The sequence below is a fragment of the Sodiomyces alkalinus genome, assembly GCF_003711515.1.
Source record: "Sodiomyces alkalinus F11 unplaced genomic scaffold SODALscaffold_2, whole genome shotgun sequence".
NCBI classification, from domain to species: Eukaryota; Fungi; Ascomycota; class Sordariomycetes; order Glomerellales; family Plectosphaerellaceae; genus Sodiomyces; species Sodiomyces alkalinus.
The window spans coordinates 4,467,320-4,487,016 of NW_021167080.1; the positions used below are offsets into that span (position 1 = coordinate 4,467,320).

At 55.3% G+C, this 19,697-nt stretch overlaps 8 protein-coding genes across 8 annotated transcripts in view; 2 read left to right on the forward strand and 6 right to left on the reverse strand.

The window, feature by feature from the left end:
* Nucleotides 1-804, reverse strand: part of SODALDRAFT_113994 (hypothetical protein) — an 835-nt gene extending 31 nt beyond the window's left edge. Inside the window, exon 1 of the mRNA XM_028606575.1 lies at nucleotides 1-804. This exon is cut by the window's left edge and continues 31 nt beyond it. Within this exon, the coding sequence (XP_028469001.1) occupies nucleotides 41-598 (558 nt within the window). The 5' untranslated portion in view covers nucleotides 599-804 and the 3' untranslated portion in view covers nucleotides 1-40.
* On the reverse strand, nucleotides 553-2,781 carry SODALDRAFT_330912 (hypothetical protein). The gene is made up of 3 exons (XM_028611321.1): nucleotides 2,385-2,781; nucleotides 1,865-2,086; nucleotides 553-1,780 (listed from the first exon to the last, which is right to left on the reverse strand). Exons 1-3 carry the CDS (start codon nucleotides 2,462-2,464, stop codon nucleotides 1,012-1,014), a joined length of 1,071 nt encoding a protein of 356 aa, XP_028469002.1. The 5' UTR covers nucleotides 2,465-2,781; the 3' UTR covers nucleotides 553-1,011.
* SODALDRAFT_357220 (hypothetical protein) lies at nucleotides 2,701-3,165 on the forward strand (the record flags this gene model as incomplete). Its single annotated transcript, XM_028613979.1, has 3 exons — nucleotides 2,701-2,749; nucleotides 2,801-2,822; nucleotides 3,048-3,165. The coding sequence occupies 3 exons, from the start codon at nucleotides 2,701-2,703 to the stop codon at nucleotides 3,163-3,165; spliced, it is 189 nt and encodes a 62-aa protein (XP_028469003.1).
* Nucleotides 3,166-3,273: 108 nt separating this feature from the next.
* Nucleotides 3,274-5,701, reverse strand: SODALDRAFT_114021 (Neutral/alkaline nonlysosomal ceramidase). The gene is made up of 2 exons (XM_028606576.1): nucleotides 4,065-5,701; nucleotides 3,274-3,974 (listed from the first exon to the last, which is right to left on the reverse strand). Exons 1-2 carry the CDS (start codon nucleotides 5,582-5,584, stop codon nucleotides 3,374-3,376), a joined length of 2,121 nt encoding a protein of 706 aa, XP_028469004.1. The 5' UTR covers nucleotides 5,585-5,701; the 3' UTR covers nucleotides 3,274-3,373.
* A 1,566-nt stretch (nucleotides 5,702-7,267) lies between these two features.
* SODALDRAFT_330914 (hypothetical protein) lies at nucleotides 7,268-9,526 on the reverse strand. Its single transcript, XM_028611322.1, has one exon. The coding sequence runs from the start codon at nucleotides 9,113-9,115 to the stop codon at nucleotides 7,304-7,306; it is 1,812 nt and encodes a 603-aa protein (XP_028469005.1). The 5' UTR covers nucleotides 9,116-9,526; the 3' UTR covers nucleotides 7,268-7,303.
* Nucleotides 9,527-9,635: 109 nt separating this feature from the next.
* On the reverse strand, nucleotides 9,636-10,094 carry SODALDRAFT_330915 (hypothetical protein). The gene has a single exon (XM_028611323.1). It carries the CDS (start codon nucleotides 10,033-10,035, stop codon nucleotides 9,706-9,708), a length of 330 nt encoding a protein of 109 aa, XP_028469006.1. The 5' UTR covers nucleotides 10,036-10,094; the 3' UTR covers nucleotides 9,636-9,705.
* Nucleotides 10,095-12,866: 2,772 nt separating this feature from the next.
* SODALDRAFT_114120 (hypothetical protein) lies at nucleotides 12,867-16,864 on the reverse strand. Its single transcript, XM_028606577.1, has 6 exons — nucleotides 16,132-16,864; nucleotides 16,023-16,048; nucleotides 15,851-15,955; nucleotides 14,506-15,787; nucleotides 14,299-14,418; nucleotides 12,867-14,188 (listed from the first exon to the last, which is right to left on the reverse strand). Exons 1-6 carry the CDS (start codon nucleotides 16,756-16,758, stop codon nucleotides 12,995-12,997), a joined length of 3,354 nt encoding a protein of 1,117 aa, XP_028469007.1. The 5' UTR covers nucleotides 16,759-16,864; the 3' UTR covers nucleotides 12,867-12,994.
* A 177-nt stretch (nucleotides 16,865-17,041) lies between these two features.
* Nucleotides 17,042-19,071, forward strand: SODALDRAFT_349250 (hypothetical protein; the record flags this gene model as incomplete). Its single annotated transcript, XM_028613413.1, has 9 exons — nucleotides 17,042-17,159; nucleotides 17,282-17,333; nucleotides 17,424-17,443; nucleotides 17,562-17,610; nucleotides 18,070-18,163; nucleotides 18,258-18,373; nucleotides 18,411-18,450; nucleotides 18,684-18,730; nucleotides 18,920-19,071. The coding sequence occupies 9 exons, from the start codon at nucleotides 17,042-17,044 to the stop codon at nucleotides 18,987-18,989; spliced, it is 606 nt and encodes a 201-aa protein (XP_028469008.1). The 3' UTR covers nucleotides 18,990-19,071.
* Nucleotides 19,072-19,697: the final 626 nt, after the last annotated feature.

Here is a 19,697-nt window from a genome sequence, read left to right on the forward strand (position 1 = left end):
AAAAAAAAAAAAGGGGGGGGGGCCACCGCCGGCAAAAAAATCATATTCCCTCTTCCCTTCCCCTCCATTTCCGTAAGGTCTCTCCCTCCCTTCCCCCCGCCCGTCCCTGATTTTCGCCCTCGACTCCAGATAAGGCAGGCGACTTGTTGGAAAGAACTCCGAATCCAAAACCCTCATCAACCCAAACCAATGGCAGGATTCCGCCAGTGCGTCTCTCACGCGGTCTCTCCTCTCCTGTCCCCTGCACGTCGCATATGCTGCCGTACCCCAACCTAAACAAAACCAAAAGACCACCATCCAAGAACACTACACGGAAGAACCAGAAAAAGAAAAAGAAAAAGAAAAAGAAAAAAGAAAAAAAACGCAACGCAGACTGCCGAGGCAGCGACACCAAAACATGTACAGAAAAGCAAAGGAAGAAAAACAGCAAAACAAAACAAAACAAAAGAAGCCCATGGGTCCCTTTCAGTGAAACTTCTGAAGCAACCAGGGTTTCAGAAACTGGACCATCCGTCACATCAAGCCACGGATGATGGAAAAAAAAAAAGGGAATGTCCGCCAAAGCTGAAAATGGGGCAATGAAGAGGTAAGGTATCATCGACAAGCCATGCCGAATGACGCCGGCAAACGCCCGAAAACGCCGCCTTTCAGAAATGAAAGAAGAATGCGTGTCGTTTTGATGGGGGTTGGTTGATGGCGCGGGGGCGACTAATGGCCATTGGAGTCATTCGATGAACTCGAAGCAGAAGTGTGACGTGCTAAAAGAAGACAGAGGGGGAAGGAGGGCGGGAAGAAATCCAACCCCCGCATGTTCATCCTCCAGTTGTTCTTTTTAGTAGTTTTCCTTTCTTCTTCTTCTTTTCTGGTACATTCCCCAGACCATATCCAGTACGATCCTTTCGCGGCATTCCAAAAACACCTCCTGCTAGGGCAGATCAACAGAATCCTCCTACATAATGGAATCGCAGGGGCGTCGGCTCTTCGGCTCCTCCGCCTCCCCTAAAGAACATTCTACTTCCTGAGCACGGCATCATATATGCTGACCAGCGCAGAAACGGCGGCGCCGGTAATGATTCCTCTCCATCCGCCATAGATGGCCGAGTTGATGCGGTCGATCGAGTGGACGCTGGGGTACCCGGCGACCGTCACCTTCTGCCCCAGGACGACGAACGAGACGAGCCCCTTGACGATGCTGAACGTCAGGGGATCGACGTCGTAGTCGGGACGCGAGGGCCGGCCGCGGCGCGGGGCGTGGCTCGCGGAGTTCAGGTTGTAGAAGTAGCCGAAGACGGACGGAATGATGAGCGCCGTAGCGATCCACGTGAGCACCGGCGACCAGAAGGACGAGCTCAGGACGAGGAACATGTCCGGGACGTAGATGGGCATGGGCCCGGTGCCCAGGGCGGGCATGGACGGGATGGTGAAGGCATAGCGGCCCGGAAGGACCTCGGGGCGCAGCGAGTAGAGCTCGAAGAGGGTGATGGTGAAGATGATGGACCCGACGGTGGAGAGGGTCTCCTGCACGGCGTGGGCGCCCTCGGTGATGCCCGACTCCTGGTATATCGACGTGACGCGTGTACGGACGGCCGACGCGCTGCGATCCACCACCTGGGCCACTTCGGCGGGGGTGGCGGGCAGCGGGAGGCGGCCGGCGAGGGACAGGTTGCGCGCTGGCGTGCGCGTCTCAAGGGCGACGGACGGCGGTGAAGGGGACCGAGACGGCGAAGGAGACGGGGACGGGGACTGGGACTGGGACGAACTGGCCTCCTCTTGCGCAGAACTGTCGACGCGTTTGTCAACAAGACGGTTGCGAGGGGCCAGAGTAAGGCATCTCACGAGAGGAGGGGAATGGCATGGGACTTACTCTGCGGGAAGAACCTCCGAAGCCGCCCTTGTCACGCGTCGCTTGATGATTTTGAGGGCTTCCTCCCTGGGCGCCAGTTCCCTCTTCGTAGGAGACCCGGTAGCCTTGGCGCGGCTGACGTAGTAGGGGACGAGCTTCGGTTCGGTGGAGAAGTGGGCCGCGTTCTCGGAAAGGAACTCGTCGAGGGTGGCCTCCAAGTCGACTTTTCTTTGGCCCTCGTAGCTAAAAACAGTGTGCGCATCAAGTCAGCCCTTCCGTCGCGTCGCAATCGCACTGAGGGGTTTCGCTTTGTCGCGTTGGTGACGGGTGACGGGTGCCGGGTGGTGAGCGGCAGGTGGCAGGTGTGTATGCATCATCGCTAAGAAGTTTTGCCACCAGTGCGTGCGTGCGCGCCGTGCAGACCATGTTGGGCGACGACAAACCAATTCCGTTGGACGCCATAACGCGCCGTGGGAGGAGAGGGGGAGTGTGGTATGTGACGGAAGAAACGGAAGAAAACAACGATTCAGCAACAACGTACCCCTTGAGACCGACGAATTCTGCAAGCTCGACAAGATCGCTCTTGCGCTGCCGTTGCAGCCACGGGTTGGTGCCAGACATTGTTTAGACGGTGGGAGGTGGGAGGTGGGAGGTGGGAGGCGGGACGTGGGATAGGTCGCGAGAAAGCTGACGTGTTTACAAACAGATCGCGCGACGTAATGGCGACCAAAATGGGTCCAAAAGCAACGAGATAGAAGCCGCGGGGTTGCGAAAAAGAGGCGTTATCGATTTTCTCGATTTTTTTTTCTTTTTCTTTTTCTTTTTCGCGGGGTTGTTCTTTATGATTTGGTGATGAGATGAGATGTTATGTTTTTATTGAGGCGTCGGCCTGTGGTGACGATGTCGGTGCACTCAAAGTTAAGGGGGAGGGGGGGGGGTTTGTCGCGGTGGGATGAGACGAGCGTGATGGTGGTGAGACGTGAGATGTGGCCGGTGCGTTGTTTATTACGGGATACGGGAGTATGTTTTGATTGGGGGGATCACTTGTATTCGTACTTTCTAAAAGTACTCCGTACTGATTTCCTGGTTGTTATGGTGAGGGAAAGTGCCACGCATGATGCACGGTTCTGCAACAAGCTACGTACCGCATCAAGGCTATTTGATTGGATTGGGAAGGCGGATCCCACTCAAACCCCAATTGAAGCTCGGACTCGTTGCTTGGCATCGACTTGATTTGTTTTGACCTTGGAGCCTTGGCAGATCCAATCGAGAAGGAGGGACGGGAGATCAAGCAACCACCCGTGACGCGACAAAAGGTGTAATTACTCCATACTCTGTATTACGTAAGGTACCGCTTCATCCACAACCCATATTATTCAGCGTACCTTACTTGAAGTCATCGCCATATTCAAGACAACGACCAGGTGCCCTGGAGGAAGAACATACCGTCGAAATTACGCTAGAGGTTTACAACTATCAAATCACTCGCTATCATCTAAACGTTAGCACTATCCTTTGGCTCACTCTTCCTCATTCCAAGATCCAAAACCTCCCGCTGACGCCCTCAAACCCCGTGGTCGTACCCGTCACAGACTTCCAGTCGCCGAAATAACGCAGCCGGTACACCCCCGGCTCGACCGCGTCCACCTCCGAACCCGTCTCCCATGTGATTTCCACCTCGCTCGTGCCCAGCACCTCACTCAGCCGCCTCCATCGGAAAACGAGGCTCCAGTCGGTGTCATCCCGCACCACTTGCCACTCCTCCGTCTCCTCCTCTGGAGCCGACACAAGACGCTCCACTGCCGTGAATGTCCCTTCTTGACGCAAGTTGTTCCTCGGATTAGCCCCGACAAACGTCGCCTGGATAGTATCGCCGTGCCGGTATACCGCACCGGCGTCCTCTTGGACGTCTCCGAAGTGACGGAACAAAGGCGCCCTGTCATACACCACTCCGGGGATGAAGCTCAGGGACCGGTTCGAGTTATCGGGTGGGAATGGTCTGCCGCTGTGTCTGGGAGGGACTACGTCGCCTGCCGCCCCCAAGGACGGCAGGAAGTGGAGAGTACGATTGATATAAGCTGCCAGCGTGTGCGGGCCGTACAAAGTCGATGCTCCTTCGTACCGTTGAACGCTTAGGCGAGACCCCAAGTTAGCTCGGCAACGAGAAGCAAAGAAAAGGCTTCAGGTAATTAGACTGTAGATTCCGGGTAAGATCACTTACGCATACTCCTCCAGAGTGGTAATATAATGGGTGTAAGAGTTCGCCGGGCCACCGAGCACCACAAACGGCTTGTCCCCATCAGACCCCTTTATGCTTCTCTCGTTCGCGAGCATGCGTTCGGCGGCATCATGAACCGCTTGCTTCCATCGCCGGCCGGCCATGGTAGTCGCCTCCCCGGGACTCACGATGATGAAGAACTGCCCGACCCTGAAGACCTGCATGTCGACAACGTTTGGCGTCCAGGCATACGGCCTGGAAACGTCGCCGACGTCGAGCAGGATCGGCTTTGGGCCATGACACGCCATCTGGGACGGTCCTGGTTCCTTGAGAAACCCCGAGACCGCTTTCCAGACCGGAGACGTGTTGGACCTGTTGGAACCGTGCTGCACAAAGTCGAAATGGCCAGGCCAATCTGACGTCCCCGCCGCGAACGAATAACCGAGAGCCGCAGGGCAGGTCCGGACATGGGTGCCGTTGGGCAGCTGGAACGCAAAGTCCGACATGTTGTGGAAGACGTGGAACGACTTGACCCACGAGCCGCGGATCGGCCGGGCATCCGGAGCATCCAGAGCACGCGCGTCGGCGTTCGCCAGCCGATCGTACAGCTCCCTGGCGGCCTCGAACTGTCGCTTTCCAATTTCGAAGCACGACTTGGCGCCATCGTCTGGCTCCCGGAAGAACGGGCCCCTGCCGTGACAGTGCTGGCACTTGCCGTCGCCGCACGTGCTGTTCTCAAAACTGCACCGCTCCCCCGACCCGTCCTCGCACCACGCTCCCAGGACGTTGGGGCTGACATCTCCCATGTTGGCCTGCGAGAAGCCGGCGACGAAGAGTTCGTCCGCATCGTGCCGCCGTCGGACGCTCTTCTCGAAGAGATCAGCGGCCACCCCCTTATTGTCCCCGGCAATGAGGCTGTTGTTGCCCAAAAGAGACGTGCCGTGCGTAGGGAACCAGGTCAGTACGCCAATGTTCTTCCTGTCCCACGCCCGTTGAAACCGGAGCAGCGTCAAGTCCTTCTCCACCGAGCCGTCATCCCCGCCGCTGATGTTGTACCGGGCCCGTTCTCCCTCGGGGTTCGCAAGATACGCAAAGAGGCTGCGGTTGATATTGGCCCCCTTCACCTTGATCGACCCGGCAGTGAGCCGGCCCGGCTGCAGGCTCTCGTGCGCCCTGCAGATGGCCAACACCGTGCCGTCGACAATGGCCTTGTAGCTCTGCTTATGGAAACCCTTGCTCGTGATCTGTGGGAGGAGGTAATTCATCCAGCCTCCCGGGCCAGCGTGGGAATGTGTTCCGGTGATGGCCACGTTGTGGGGTCCGTATACCGAGTACTCCGGACCCAGGGCGGCCAAGCCGGCGAGAATGCCATAACGAATCGCCGTGTCCCCAGCAAGAGTGTCTAACACGACGTAGACGAACCTCTCGCTAGGTTTCTCGAGGTTACCGACGATAAACGCCCTCGCCTGAAGTCTCTGACGCAGGCCACCGCCGACCTGATTCATATCGGCGTATCCCATCATGTTGATTTCCACCACGGGGCCTGTGATGTCGCCCTTTCCCGTCCCGAGGAGGTATAGGGTGTCGAGGTGCAGGTTGTCGGGCCCATTACGTGTGAATCCTAGCCGTGGCTGGCTCGTGGGAGTGGGAGTGGGTGTCGCTACAGCGGTGCTAACCGAAGTTGTGTAGGTGAAGTGCCGCGTGTGTGCGAAGTGCCCCGCGTGTGTGAGGTGCTCCGTCAGCGTGCTGTGCTCCGTATGCGTGATGTGCTCCGTATGCGTGATGTGTTCCGTATGCGTGATGTGTTCCGTATGCGTGGAGTGTGTCGGGATGTGAGGAGGGATCGTGGTAGGCGGAGGTGGATACTCTACATGGCAGACGATGCAAATGATCACAGGGAGCCCGACGACAATTATCAAGACCCTACACAGAGTGGCCCATGTGCAACCACCTTGGCGGTAATTTGCCAACGCCTCCTAGAGTTGTGCCAATGCATTTGTGGCGCTGTCGCGGACCTTCTCCATCGGGGTCCGTGCTGGAGAAGCTGGTCTTGCTAAATTCTCCGTACTCAGTCGCTGAGATGGGCTGCTCGCGTCGTCAACGCGCGCCTCCAGCATGGGGCCGAACTCGAAGCTGTCGCTGCTCATGTCGCGCGTCTCAGGGAGTCGACCTAGAGGAAGTAATAGAGGCGCAGGCTCTGTGCAAGAGGGTTTATGAGACCTGGAAAAGAGATCTGTAAGCGGATGGATGTGAAGAGGGTTCTGGCATGCCAGACTAACTAATAAAGAACGGTAAGGTAAGGCTGGATGAAAGAGCCCGAGATTAAAACAACCGACACAACGTAGTTCGAAAGACCCGAGCTGAGAGGGAGAGTTCGAGACAGCCGTCTGCGTTTAAAATGAGATGGTAGCGAATGTATGAAGTGACTGTAGTCGATAAGGCCGAACCGAAAAACCGAGGAAGGGTATGAATAGAAGAAAAAGGGTACGTGGAAGCTCGAGACGGGAGACGCGATGTTCAATGAGATAGAGATAGATGTAGTGAAAGGGATGCTGGAGAAGTAGCCCGGCCGGTGTCGGTCGCAACTGGCTACGCTCCATCGAGTCCCCTCGACTGTTTAAGCCAGCTAGGGAGGTGTGGCCCTCTGATCACAGTTGCAGCTTTCCGTTTTGGACTTGGATCATGTTCCTGAGCAGAAGGTTCGAGGGATACCATTGGAGGTGGAATGTGCCAGCCCAGTTTCGCAGTAAAATATGGAAGGATGTGATATGGTGGTATGCATGGTCCGGGGAGCAATGCCACCACCACCGTATAGCAATGAAGAGTGATGATATTCGAGTCAACCCATTAAGAAACTCGTCTGTGGAGGGGAAGACAGGGGAGGACCAAAAATAGAGGCCAAGAAAATAGCAGCAAGCCACCGCCGTGCCGTGCCCTTGTTCGTTAACATACATCTTGTGTCTTTTTTGATCACGTCCAAGACAGGTCCAATGCATGCCAACGATCCCGTCACATCATCTATCTCCCTTCTCATGTTGTCTTTCCCACGTCTTCGTGGCCGACTTTGCATGAGAACAAGCCTAAAAAAAAGAAACAGAAAATCATGGGACTTCAAACCCTTTTAAGGGGGGAATCATCGAAGAAAACGAGACCAGGCGAAACAAGTCGAGACGTAGGGGGGTCGATTCAAAAAAAGAAAAAAAAAAGGGGGGGGGACGTTGGTTGATGGGCGGATAAAAGAATTACTCCTTATGCGACACCTTGTTCTTGAGCTTGCCAAAGAACGCGCTCAAGCGGTTCTTCTTCTTCTTCTCGCCAGTAGCAGGCTTGGCCGACTCCTCGGTCGCGGTACCGTTCGTCGCTGCAGCTGCCGCTGAAGTCTCCTGCGCCGACTCCTCCTGAGGCGCCTCGGCCTTGGGTGCGTCCTCCACCTTGGGCGCTGCCTCGGCCGGCTGGGACGCCTCGGCCGCCGCGGGCTCCTCCTTGGGCCTACCAGCCAGGGCCTCCTGGAGCGTCTCCGTCTGCTTCTTCTCGTCCTTGACCGGTGCCTCCGACTCTTCCTCGACCTGTCCAGCCTTGGACTCCGGCTCCTCGGTGACAGCCGCAGCAGGCTTGACTTCCTTCAGCAGCTCCTCTTCCACTTCCTTCTTGTCCTCGACAGCGGCGGAGCTGCCAGCGGCTTCGGGGCTCTCAGACGCCGCCAAGATGGACGCCTTCACCTCGGGTGGAACGTCAGGGGCGACTTCCTGGTTCGTCTCCTCTTGCTTGACTGCCTCCGCCTCCGCCTCCGCCTTGGGCTGCGCTTCGTCCACGGCCGCGACAGGCTGAACCTCTTTGAGGAGCTCTTCCTCTACCTGCTTCTTGTCCTCGACCACAGCAGCGCTGCCGGCGGCCTCGGGGCTCTTCTCCGCCTCGGCAATCGAGTCCTTCACCGGGGCTGGGACCTCGGGAGCAACCGCCGCCGGCTGGTCTTCGCCCACGGCAGGCACAGGCTTGACCTCTTTGAGAAGCTCCTGCTCCACGGCCTTCTTCTCCTCGACGGCCACGGCACTCGCGGCTGCTTCGGGACTCTGCGCCGCCTCGACCATGGAATCTTTTACTTCGGCGGGGACCTGGGGCGCCACTTCCTCCTGGACCTCCTCTTGCTTTTGCGTATGGATGGCCTCCTGTACAGATTCGGGCAGGTTCTCCTTCACGCTGTCGGGGAGCTTGGCGGCGGTGTCTGTTGCGGCGTCCGTGGCGGCGGTCGTAGCTTGGTTCACGGCCTCGGTGGCTTGGTTGACGGCAGGCTCAGCCTTCACGGCGAGGGCGTCCATGGCTGCCACGGCGGCGGCGGCAGCAATACCGCCGGCAGTGACGGCTGTAGCGGCAATACCCAGGGTCTCGGACTTCTGGGTGCCGAAGCCAGCGGTGCCCTCGGTTGTGGACGGGGCCTCGGGCACGGTCTCCTTCAGCTCCTCCTCCACGGCAGCCTTACCGGCGACCTCCTTGGGCTCGGCGCTGGCTTCAGGTTCCACGCCAGCCTTCTCTTGGCTGTCCTTGACGGTCTCGGGTACTGGAGCTTCCTCCTTGGGCTCCTCGGTCGCGACGGTGACGGCGGGCAAGCTGGACTCGGGGATGACGGTGGCCCCCACGTTCGTAACCGGGGGTATAGTCATGATTTCGTCGGCGAGCCCAGGCAGACGGTCACTCTTCTCGTAGGACTCCTTATCGAGGGTCACTTGGGCGTTGACGTCACCGGACTGAAGGGAAGGGGGGATCGGCTCGCCTGGGGCGAGGACCACGGGCGGCTGGGTGACGTCGGTAGCAGGGAGGGGGTTGATGCTGACGGGCTCGTTAAGCTCTTCAGCGGGTGTTTCAGGGAAGGTTCCAGGCGCGCCAGTGGGCGTGGGCTCAGGCTCTTCTTCCTTGAGTTCTTTGGGTTCCTCTTTGGGCTCTTCCTTGGGTTCTTCCTCTTTGTGGTGCCCATTTTCCAGAGGAACTTCTTTGGCCAGTTCGGCCGTCGTGGCATCGGGACCCACGGAGTTCATGATGGTGACGGACGGATCCTGCATGATGATGTGCTCGGGAGTCAAAAAGTTGTTTACGTTTCCCTTCTCGTCGGTTTCTTGTGGCGCAGTGTGATCTGTAGTCCAATTGTGGTCGACGACAAACTGGACAGAGAGCAGGTAGAAGATGTCAGTTGATTATCGAATGTACGAGTTCGCAGAACGATGGTGTCAATGTGGCAAGGGTAATTGCAATTCGGGCCAGAAGGCTGTGAAAGGGAAGAAAGGCAGAAGACTCAAACAAAAAAAAGAGCAAAATGATGATATGGGCCAACCATCTAGGTAAGCTAGTTTGAAAAGGGAGGGGGAGGGGGGAAAGTGGTGCTGATGTGGTTAAATGCGCCCCCAGCCCCTTGGAGGGGGGACCGAGGCCTTGACGCCATGGTTGTTGCAGGGTCCACATTCTGGTAGGGAAAGCCCAGGAATACCCTTGAAGCGGTTGGGCCTTCCTTTGGCGCTAATCCAGATGCAATCTCCCAGGTCGCTACCGGAGTGGACGCAATATAATGTACGTACCGTCCCGTACCTGGGCTTCTGAAGGGGAGGTGCTCCTCTGAAGGCGGAGGTTTGGCGCCATATTAGGAAGTTGCGTCATACTAAGTAGGTAAAGAAGTCATGCTGCATAAGGTTCCGGGAGAACCGCTGCGACCGCTGGGACCGCTGGGACCAGGAGGTTGGGATAATAAAAGCAACTGAAGAAAGAAGAAACACAGACCGCCTTTGGTCTTTTTGAAGGTTAATGCGGCAAAACGAGGGAAATAGAAGGTGAAGGGGATATGTACACTCGTATGGTACGAATTTGGCATCACTCGTGACCTTGCCACTGACCGACGGAGCCGACCACTAGGCCGCATTGATTTTTCGGGGAGAAGAACGAACAGCACAACACAGCAGGGGGACGCCTCGGCCTTGGCCATGGAGGTCATAAGCTTCCCAGTTATCTTGTGCGTACAAACGTACTCCGTACTCGCTGTCGCTAGGTTGCCAAGGCGCCCAATGCTCCCAACCCAAGGCTGGTGGTCTGCGTTTGCCACCCACCTAGGTAGGCAATGCTTCGCGTAGTCACCACTACAGAATGGGACCATTCTATGACAAGCGAACAGGAATAGGAACAGATGAGGGCCAACAATCAATGACCAGCGAAGAAGTAGAAGGAATAGTCAAAAACAAAAGCGTGCGACGAGGAAGATAAGGGAGAGCACAGATAAGACGGGGAAAAAAAAGGAAAACCCAAAAGGAATGGGAGAAACAAACCTTGTAGTAAATCTTCTTCGAGCCGTCGGCAAGGACTACAGTCTTCTCAAACTTATCGCCGACCTTGTCGAGCTTCTCAGACTTGGTCCAATTGTCAAAGGTGCCGGTCACGTACACCTCCTCGGCGGGATGACTCCTATACAAAGGCAAACACAATGTCGCTCTTGGTCAGCGAGGGGAGTTCTTGGGACGCTTATGGCGAAGCCGAGTGACAAAGCCAGTGCGTCATGGTTCGCTTCGGACCGGAGCTCGGGGACTCGACAGCGAGTCGCAGCCATGATGCGTAATGTGCAGATCCATTGATTACCCCCGTCCGGCATACGACATTCCAGACAACTTGGGGGTTCTGTTCTCAGGGAAGCGGGGGAGGGTGTCTATCGCAAGGAGAAAGGTGTCGGTGAGACATACCACGTGAACTTGAAGGACGCGGCCATTGCTGCTAGTAGGCCTAGTTGTTATGTATGTACGGATGCTCCGTATCTAAAGTGTGATTCGTGTGATTCGTACGCTCGCAAAGTGGAGAGGATATGTTGGGATTGGGAGACACTAGAGAGTCAGGCGCGTGGAGGGGCAAACGGAAGGGGGCGCTTTTCGAGCAAAGATAGATTTGCAATTGGTGAAGTCGGCAGAATGGGCGGTGAGTGTTGGAGGTTCGTGCGCGTACGCCGTGTGAGGTGAGAGGGCGGGGTGGGAGAGTAAAAAATGTTCGAGGCGATGGGCTGGGGGAGAGAAGAGGAGATGGGATGTGGATGGACACGGATACACCAACAACCCAACCTGGGACAAAACAAACTGATAATGATAAGCGTCGAGCTAGGCTGTGAACGGGCCACCGGGAGCTCAAGGCTGGAATATCTTCGTACACGTATTAGTATAGAAACGGGACCAAGAACGGCGTGGACAGGGCATAAGGTGATTACTTCGCAGGTAGCTTTTTTTTAAGGAGAGATGCCTACCTAAGATTGCTTCTTGTTCGATGTTCGATGACGACAGCTTGGCGGCAGGATGAGTCTTGGTGTTCCGTGGTCAGTGTTCCGCAAGGTACCAACTCAGTATTCGTCACTATTCGTATAGGTAGTGTACCTAGCACAGTGTAGTGCATAAGGTGCGCAGTACTCCCTACACGGTGACTCGGAACCGGTCGACGGATAAAACACAGTTATGGAAGTACACGTAGGTAGGTATTTCTTTCTTAAGGAGTAGATCTGAGTAATCATGTTGATGTTTGGAATGTTGTAGATGAAGAAAGAAAATTGCATCAACCGTCAAGGTATACGTAGCGTAAGGTAAGCAAGCTAAGGTACCTAGGTAGGTACCTAAGAAGGTACCTTATGAAATGATTCACTTGCTGACAGGAGGCCGCTTACGGTACGGAGTACATGCTTCGTCCGCCTCATACGGAATTGGGTTTCTGTTGACTTATGGCGGGTGGGGTGGCCAGTGGCTGCGCGTTGGCCGCATGCGTAATTATATAATAATCGCGTGTTGGAAGTTATCGGTAAACCTTCATCCTCCATCCTCAACGGCACCCCTCAAACCTTCCACTAACCATTGCTGGGTTTCCCCTCGTCTTGTGCGCTATTTACATCTTTTTCTGGACAATGCCGTCGCGATAGGTAATAGAAGAACAAACCGAAAGACAATAGGAGAGGTGTGACGAAATCCTTTGAATCCGTGCCAACGACCGCTGGTTCTCCAACGCCTACAATAAATTACTCCGCCGCCGATGCTACATCGCTGGCTCTAGGTTCCAAGCCCGTTTCTTCTGGGGTCATAATCGTGGCAGACCGGTAATTCGACCCCGCGGGAGAGAACGAACCGCCAGACTTGTGACGGCGGGCCTGGTGCTGCGGTGGAATCGAGATAGCTGGAAAGAGTTTATTGTCCATGATCTCTGCATCCTACTTGTGCGGCATCTGTTTGCTTTTCCATGTCCTCCTTTATGTCTCATAATATAATAGAATCGGCCTGTCTTCGCCCATCGACGCAAAGCGAGTCGCCCGTGCTACCACCCAGTGCCCATCTGTCCATCCTTGAAATCAATGTTGAATTTTATTCAGTGCTCCTTAGCTATCTATGTCTTCTTCTATCAACAAGAAGAATGGTGTCGGCCGCCTGCCATCCCCTGGGTATATAACCCATCATGCGTGCCTGCTGTCAGTTACCCGCTATGTTTGTCCAGTAATGCGCAGCCTGGAACCCTCCAACGGGCCACGTAGCAGATGGATGTCCAAGAAAAGTCCGTCCTTCATCATTCAGTTCCATCCGGTCCAAGTTCATCGTGACTCATGCTTCGTAAGTAGTATAATGTTTCGCAATCATGGAATCGGGGCTGCTTCCCCATGCATGCCCTTCCTATGCTGTCCATACCAGTGATATATAGAAGTGAAAAAAATAAAAATAAAAATATATAAACGAAGAAGAGAAAGTGAAAGTGAGCAAAAGGGCGAGGGAAAAAAACAAGGCAAAGACAAAGAATTATGAGAGCATATATAACGAGATGAACGAGATGAGGCGATAAGAAAGGAAGAAGAAGAAAAGAAAAAAAGAAAAGGGAAAAGGGAAAAACGTATCGAAATAGAAAATCAAAGTGGAAAAGGAGGGGAAATGCATGGGCTCGGGCTTGCTTGATCAAAACCAGGTACGCTCGACACACTCCTCGAGCTTGCGCAACACCCGTATCGCATCCACGAGAAGCCGGTTGCGCCCGCCCTCACCGTCGGGCTCCATCCACCGGCGCGAGAGACACACCACCGCCACAGCATCTTGCCTGTTGAGCAGCTTCGCAACGTCTTCCGCTCTCATCGACGCCACGCTTCTCACCCACGCCAGGGCAGCCCTGGGGTCCATCCCCTTGACCCCTTGGGCGCGTGGCGCGCGAGAAGTAGGCGAAGACGTAGGATCCTTCTCCTCCACTCCGCGGTATGCGAAGCCGAAGGCCCAGCAGATGAGAGCGCAGACGTACATGCCCCAGTAGTCGGACAGATCGTCCCGCCAGGCCCGGGGCCGCGACTGGGTATCCCAGTCTGACATTTCGTCTTCGTCTTCGTCGTCGTCGTCCCATCTTTCATCGTCGTTATTCTCCGGACCACGCTCGTGGCCGTGAGATGTGAAGGCCTGTATGGCCCGGCAGGCGAAGACGACGGCTGCCGCAGCGTTGCCCGACCGGCTCCATTGCTGTATTTGCCTCTGCTGCGCTGCGAAAGTCGCCTCGTCTATCATCTTTCGGCTGAATGCCCAGCTGTCTCCCGACACGGAAAGGAGTTCATGTAGCGGAGAGTGATGGAGGGCGAGGTACGTGTTGGCGATGGGGCAGTCAGGGAAGAGATTGGCTAAGCGCGCCGTGCTGGGATCAGTCTCTGCATTCCCTGGGCCGGTGAAGAAAGATTGCCTCGGTATCTCCTGAGACTGTAGCCGGAGGGCCTCATACCCCCGGATCACGGCCTTGTCGAACGACCCATACGACTCAATTAGCGATTCGGTCAGCGAGTCGGCATTGATCATTGGCAAGGCCATAGACATGTTGATGGGGTTCTCTTTAGCCATTATGATAGCTTCCCAGGCATTTGCGTTCGTGGCTTCCCACAGGTCGGCCGTGGGACTGGTCAGTGGGATGGAAGGGGTCCCTTCTAAGAAGATATTGAAGTCGTGCGTTCTCCTTTGTTGTTGGTACATGGAAGCATGAATGTCGACGACGAAACAGGCCGCCAAAAGCCGCCGAAGAGCCTCCAGGTTCAGCCAGCTTCGCCATCGTGTATTGCTGTCATTACTCTCTGTGTTATGATTTGCCGGCACGGCACTGAAGACAGCAGACGAGTCATAGGCCTGGATAACAGTTTAGAAACGCGAATAGACCATAGTCTCAACAGAGCAGGGTGAAGAGCCACAGAATGGCTGCCGGATGCTCAAGTCAAGGAGGGCTGGAGGGAGCTCACACTCTGATAGACTTTCTCAAATTCCTTTGATGGCCGGATAGTCGCCTTCCGACCGCGGAACCGAGAGAACAACTCGCACAACACGATAGACTGCATGCTAGATAAGTCACGGTTGCGCGCCTAAAGAGCGTTAGCAAACCCCACGTACATGCATTTTGACCAAGCGGCGTAGCAGTGACCCCTTAAAAAGTGGCGCTTCCCACTTACTTGTCTCGACTGCTGCCAAGCAAACTCATGCAGCTGGTTACCCCTGATGCGATGCTCTTTGCCGCTGAGGTACTGGGAGGCCACAGCCGCCATGGCACAGCGGAGCACCTCTACACTCCGCCCCGCGTTCTCCAAGGACTTCCTGTGCACGATGGGGAACAGGTGGTGAAACCTGTCCCAATAGACATCCAGGTAGTCCGGGATGGCTTCGTAGGCACTCGCGGGAGGCAACGGCAAGGACCTGAGCATCGGGACCGGGGCCGCGGCCGCGGCCGCCAGGAGGCCAACCGCCACCTCCTTCTGACGGCCCATGCAAGCTAGGGAGTGCATCAATCGGTCCGACGGAAGGGCCGTCGAGGGGGAGACTAGAGTTTCAAAACATTGAGCCGAGCCCGACGCCGATGCTAGGATTGGGCTACCAACAATGCTGGAGAAGCGCTGCGGATTGGGATCCAGCAGCGCATGACCACCCGGGAATTGCGACAGGGGTATATCGACCATCGACGTGTAGACGTGAGTAGCGTCGAGTGGTGGGGATGTCGAATAGGAAAAGAAGACAGGAGCGGTCGAATTCGGGATGGCGTCGAGCCCGCTCGAGGGACTATGAAGACCCCTGAGCGGATAGTTTGAAATCATATCAACTTCGTCTTGCCAGTCGTTGTGGGCGGCCGTATCGACTGCTGGCCAGATGCCTCCGTGTCGCGAGTTATCGGAAGGAGTCGAGTACGTGCTGTCAGAGGCAGAGGACACCCATTCAGAGGTCTCGTGGTGATGAGAGAGTTCAGTAGAGCCCTCCACCGCCGGAACTTGCATACTGGAGAGCCCTCGTGTCTGGAGATACAGATGTGGCGCGTAGCGAGACTCGCCGTAGTCGATGGAGGAGAATGTCGGCGCGACGGAAGTAGCTTCGAAGTTATTGCCAGGGATCGGTGGTTGTTGTAGCGCCGGTACTTGATGAGACGAACCCGGGGACAATTGATATCCACTGCCGCCGTATGAGGAGGTGCCGGAGGAGGGCGGGTACGATTCATTGCCACGACTCATTGGAGGGGACATGGATTGTGTCATGTTGCTAGAGTTGTCCATAGGTGGGAAGGCTAGATTAGCTGGCGTATCGGGTGCCATGGTCATGTTCGCGTTCGCAGCTGCCGAGGCTCCGCCAGTGGTGTTGTATCCAAGAGCAGAAGGTGGCACGCTTTGGCGATTCCCTCCTCCCACGGAACCCGCTGAGGTCCTACGGCTTTGGCTTCCGCTTTTGATTAACTTGTCTCCCTCCATCTCGCTGGGAGCGGTCAGCATGGGAGAGTCCGGAGGCAATAAAACAGCACGGAAGAAGAGGACGTACTGGCGTTGCTGGTGTCGTTCCAACAAATCCCTACGATAAAAGGCTTTGTCACAACCTGGGACTGAGCAGGCGAAACGCGGGTTATCGTGGCTAAGCTGATGGCGCCTGGAGAAAAAGAGAGCTGTTTAGCATGGCGTTGTACCGTCCCGCTCGGACGGGGAGTTTTGCTCACCTTAGATGTTCAGCTCGAGTGAAGGTCTGATTGTAGAAAGTCAGCGGGTTGTGCGAAGGTCCGAGGGAGGAAGAGACTAGTGGTGCGTGTTGCTGGGCTTCCTTCCTACCTTGGGAGGAGAGCATATGTCGCAAGTATGGACGGGCACCCCTTTCTTTGCCCGACTGACTCGTTTTGTGATAGGCGTGAGCCTGCAGGGGGGCTCGGCGGTGGGCGGCGTGTTCCCAATGGGTCTCATTGGTGTCCTGGAGGAAGTTCCATAGTTGGGTGACGATGAAACAAAGTGGCCGGGGCCGTGGTCTTGCCCGTGGTCTTGCCCGTAGCCTTGCCCGTAGCCTTGCCCGTAACCTTGACCATAGCCTTGACTGTAGCCTTGGCTGTGTCCATACAGGTTGGGATCCATGGAGGAGTCGGAGTTCATGTTGCTTGGACGTTGACCAGAACTGCTGGTACTTGTGACGGGCGATCCAGTCGAGCTCGACGATGACGCGAGGATGGAGGAAGCGTGTATGAGAGCAGACGGACGCTGTGTCCTGCTTTGATGGTCTTGGGGAGGGATTGTGGTGTGTTCTCCTAGAGGATGGCCAGGGAAGGTTGACGGACTGGGAGATGCCGTATTGGGTGGCGGATGGGGGTGAGATGAGGTTGGGATCTTGCCCTCTTTATTCGTCTGAGAAGAAGAACGATCGCCCAACTGGTCGTCCTCTACATTCATTATGTCTTGAATGCTAGACATGATATATAATCTGAAGATGGAAGAAAATAAGATAGGGATGCAACGGGGCAAGGCGGGGTGGTAGGCGACGAGGAAGGAAAGCCAAAGTTAGCAATAACACAGCCCTGCGTGAAGGTGTTCCTTGCAATAGATAGAAAAGTCTCAAGCAAGGAGATAGAAATAACCCCCCGGGGATGACGATGTACGCGCGATGGGCAACGGGAGACACGGGGTTCAACCCCAAGGGGTGTTGATGTAAAGCAGGGGGGCGGGGGGTGACTGGGGAAGTGATGGGAGGTGCAGAATGGGGGAGAAGGGGGGCCAGGTGGTGGAGGTGATGGTGATGGTGATGGAGGAGACGGAGGTGATGGAGGTGATGGAGGAGAAGGAACAGGAGCAAGAGGAAGACGAGAGAGAGCTTCGTCGGCCCAAGCCCATCTAACGGGTAACGCTGTTGGTGGGAAGGTTGAGGAAGGGAAAGGCGTCCGGAATAGATTTGCTCCATCTGTGATGGAACACAACGCACGTTGTTGTTGTTGTAAAGATAAACCTTTGGGTGCCGAGAGTACGGCCCGGACTAAAAGACCAACGCCATGGTAAGCGTATGCGGGAAGAGGAAGAGTTGAGGTTCTTCGAGGAGTCAGCGGTCCATGACTTGTTGTAGGCGGGCTGCAACTCCTTGACAGGGGATCTAAGACGGTGCCAGGTACGGACTCCTTTTGACCGTTCCCATGCATGGATGGGACGAGCAGGTGGTCCTTCTGGCCAACTCGGTCCTATCGGATAGGATCAGTCCTTGTCGGTCCAATAACGATTCACGGCAGGCCTGATGAGCGAAGTCATGGACTCCGTCTGGGTGGTTTGCCGCGACGGGTAGGATGGCAGGAATCCATCCATTGGGAACGCACTTGGCATGCTCGCGATTATCGCTTCTTTGGTTTTGTGGGGTGAAATAGAAATAGGGGGAGAAGAGCGAGATACGACGCAGAGCAGCGAACTGGCGCCATAATTAGAAATGCCGGCTTTCAAGCTGCGTTTGTTTTAAACGGCGGCCGTTTTCCAAGACGAGAAACTTCTCGCGCTTATGGCGTCCCAGTGGCGACCAAACGGTTCACATAACTGGGTTGCTGGAACACAGTGAATGAATAAAGCCCCTCGTTTTCCGGCAACGAATACTGGCCGGCCACAGTCAGAAAGGGAAGTGAACGACAAGGGAGGAAAGGGAGGGTTACAACGTACAATCCAAACCGTTAAAAAAACGTCCGTTAGGATCCCAAGGCCATGGCTGCGCTGCGCCACAGTCAGATAATAATACTTACTGTTCCTCCGCAGGTCAAGGGCAGACGTGTGGTTCATCAGCGGCCCACAAGCGACCTTCCCGCGAATGCAAAGACTCGACATACCCAATGCAGCTGTGTACAATAGTGTATGTAGGTATATGCACGCAAATGGTGCCGTTTTTTCGCCAACGAGACGTTCGAAGCACTCCAAAAGTGGACCGACTGCGACCAAGTTTGTAGGACTCTTTTGGGCCGCAGCGGCAGAATGGCCAGCATCGTGCCATACTTCCCCGATTGCAGGACTTCATCAGAGGAGACAACAACGTTTCCCCCATTGCTGCTCAGCCCTTCGGAAAGTACGTTGAAATAATAATAATACTTCGTGGTATGGAGAGAGCCGACCACCGCCGCCGATGGATGTACGCGGTTTTCTGTGGGTCTCGGAGAAGGAGCTGCTAGCACATGGAGCGTTGATGGAATGGCAAGGGATATCCTTGCAAGGCTTACCCGTTCTTGGGGATGGCGAGGAACGTCGGGGGGTTGATTGGCGAACCCCTCGGGGATAGAACGCCCAGACCCATCTTTAGTGCGCGTATTTTCTTTGTCAGGCCTTTGACAACTTGGGATGAATTCCTTTGCTTATTACGGTCATTGCCCATTGCACAGGAACCGAACATCCATTATGACCAGACGGTGTCCCACACGTACTATTCGTATGTCGTCGTAGTACTATTTCGGCTTGGCTCAACCACGCGAAGGAGGACGGCAGGCCAGAGACTGAAGCAACACGATCAAAGGCCCCAAACATCTTGCAAGCGGTACGGCGAGGACAATCGAGTAAGAGAAACGGAAACCAATTGGGTTTTCGGATCATCTAGGGAATTGACAATGAGACGCTGTAGAACGAAGGTTCCGCATTCTCTTCAATTCAGAAGCGAGCTGCGGACCATCGAGGATCTATTCGTATCATGAGGCTGGTGATTACCGTAGTTAGAGCATGCGGGCGGACTTGATCTGGAGAAACTCACGGGCGCTTATCCCATAGTACACACGCATCGGTGGAAGGCGTTGGTGGCTGACACGCTGTCACGGCGGGATGAGAATAGCATCGATCGGCGAGGGGCAATGATTACAGTGGTTGCAGATGTGCTGAATTTACTCGTATATCCTTTTCTGCCTAGGTGTGCCGGTGTGGTATCGAGCAACCGGCATCTTGGAGTGTATCCGTAACCGGTCGAGAAAAAAACGGTGTGGAAATGGTAACGATGGTGACGGTGATGGTGTGAAGATTATGTGGGGTTTGTTAGCCCTGATTGGGAATGTTTTGGTGGTTGTGCAACCCCGAGCGGGGCGCTGTCGCTTGGCGGCGCTTAGTCCTAAATTTGGCAACATGTTAGGGCGGTATTGTCACGTGATCTCTGCTGTAGCTCTACTCTGTACTTCACCCCATCAGCAGTTCACCATTTTAGCATAGGTACTGCCCTATCGGGTCACCGAAGGCCCGTAACGAGGGTGGAATATTAAATAACAGAATTGGGTGAGACAATCTCGCTGTAACACCTACGTTTATCAATTCAAAGTGGCAATCCGTGCCACATTTTGTGGGATGTTCATGCTCTTTTGTTGCATGGCTTTGTCGCATGGCTTTGTCGCATGGATGACGAGTCAGAACAGTCAAAA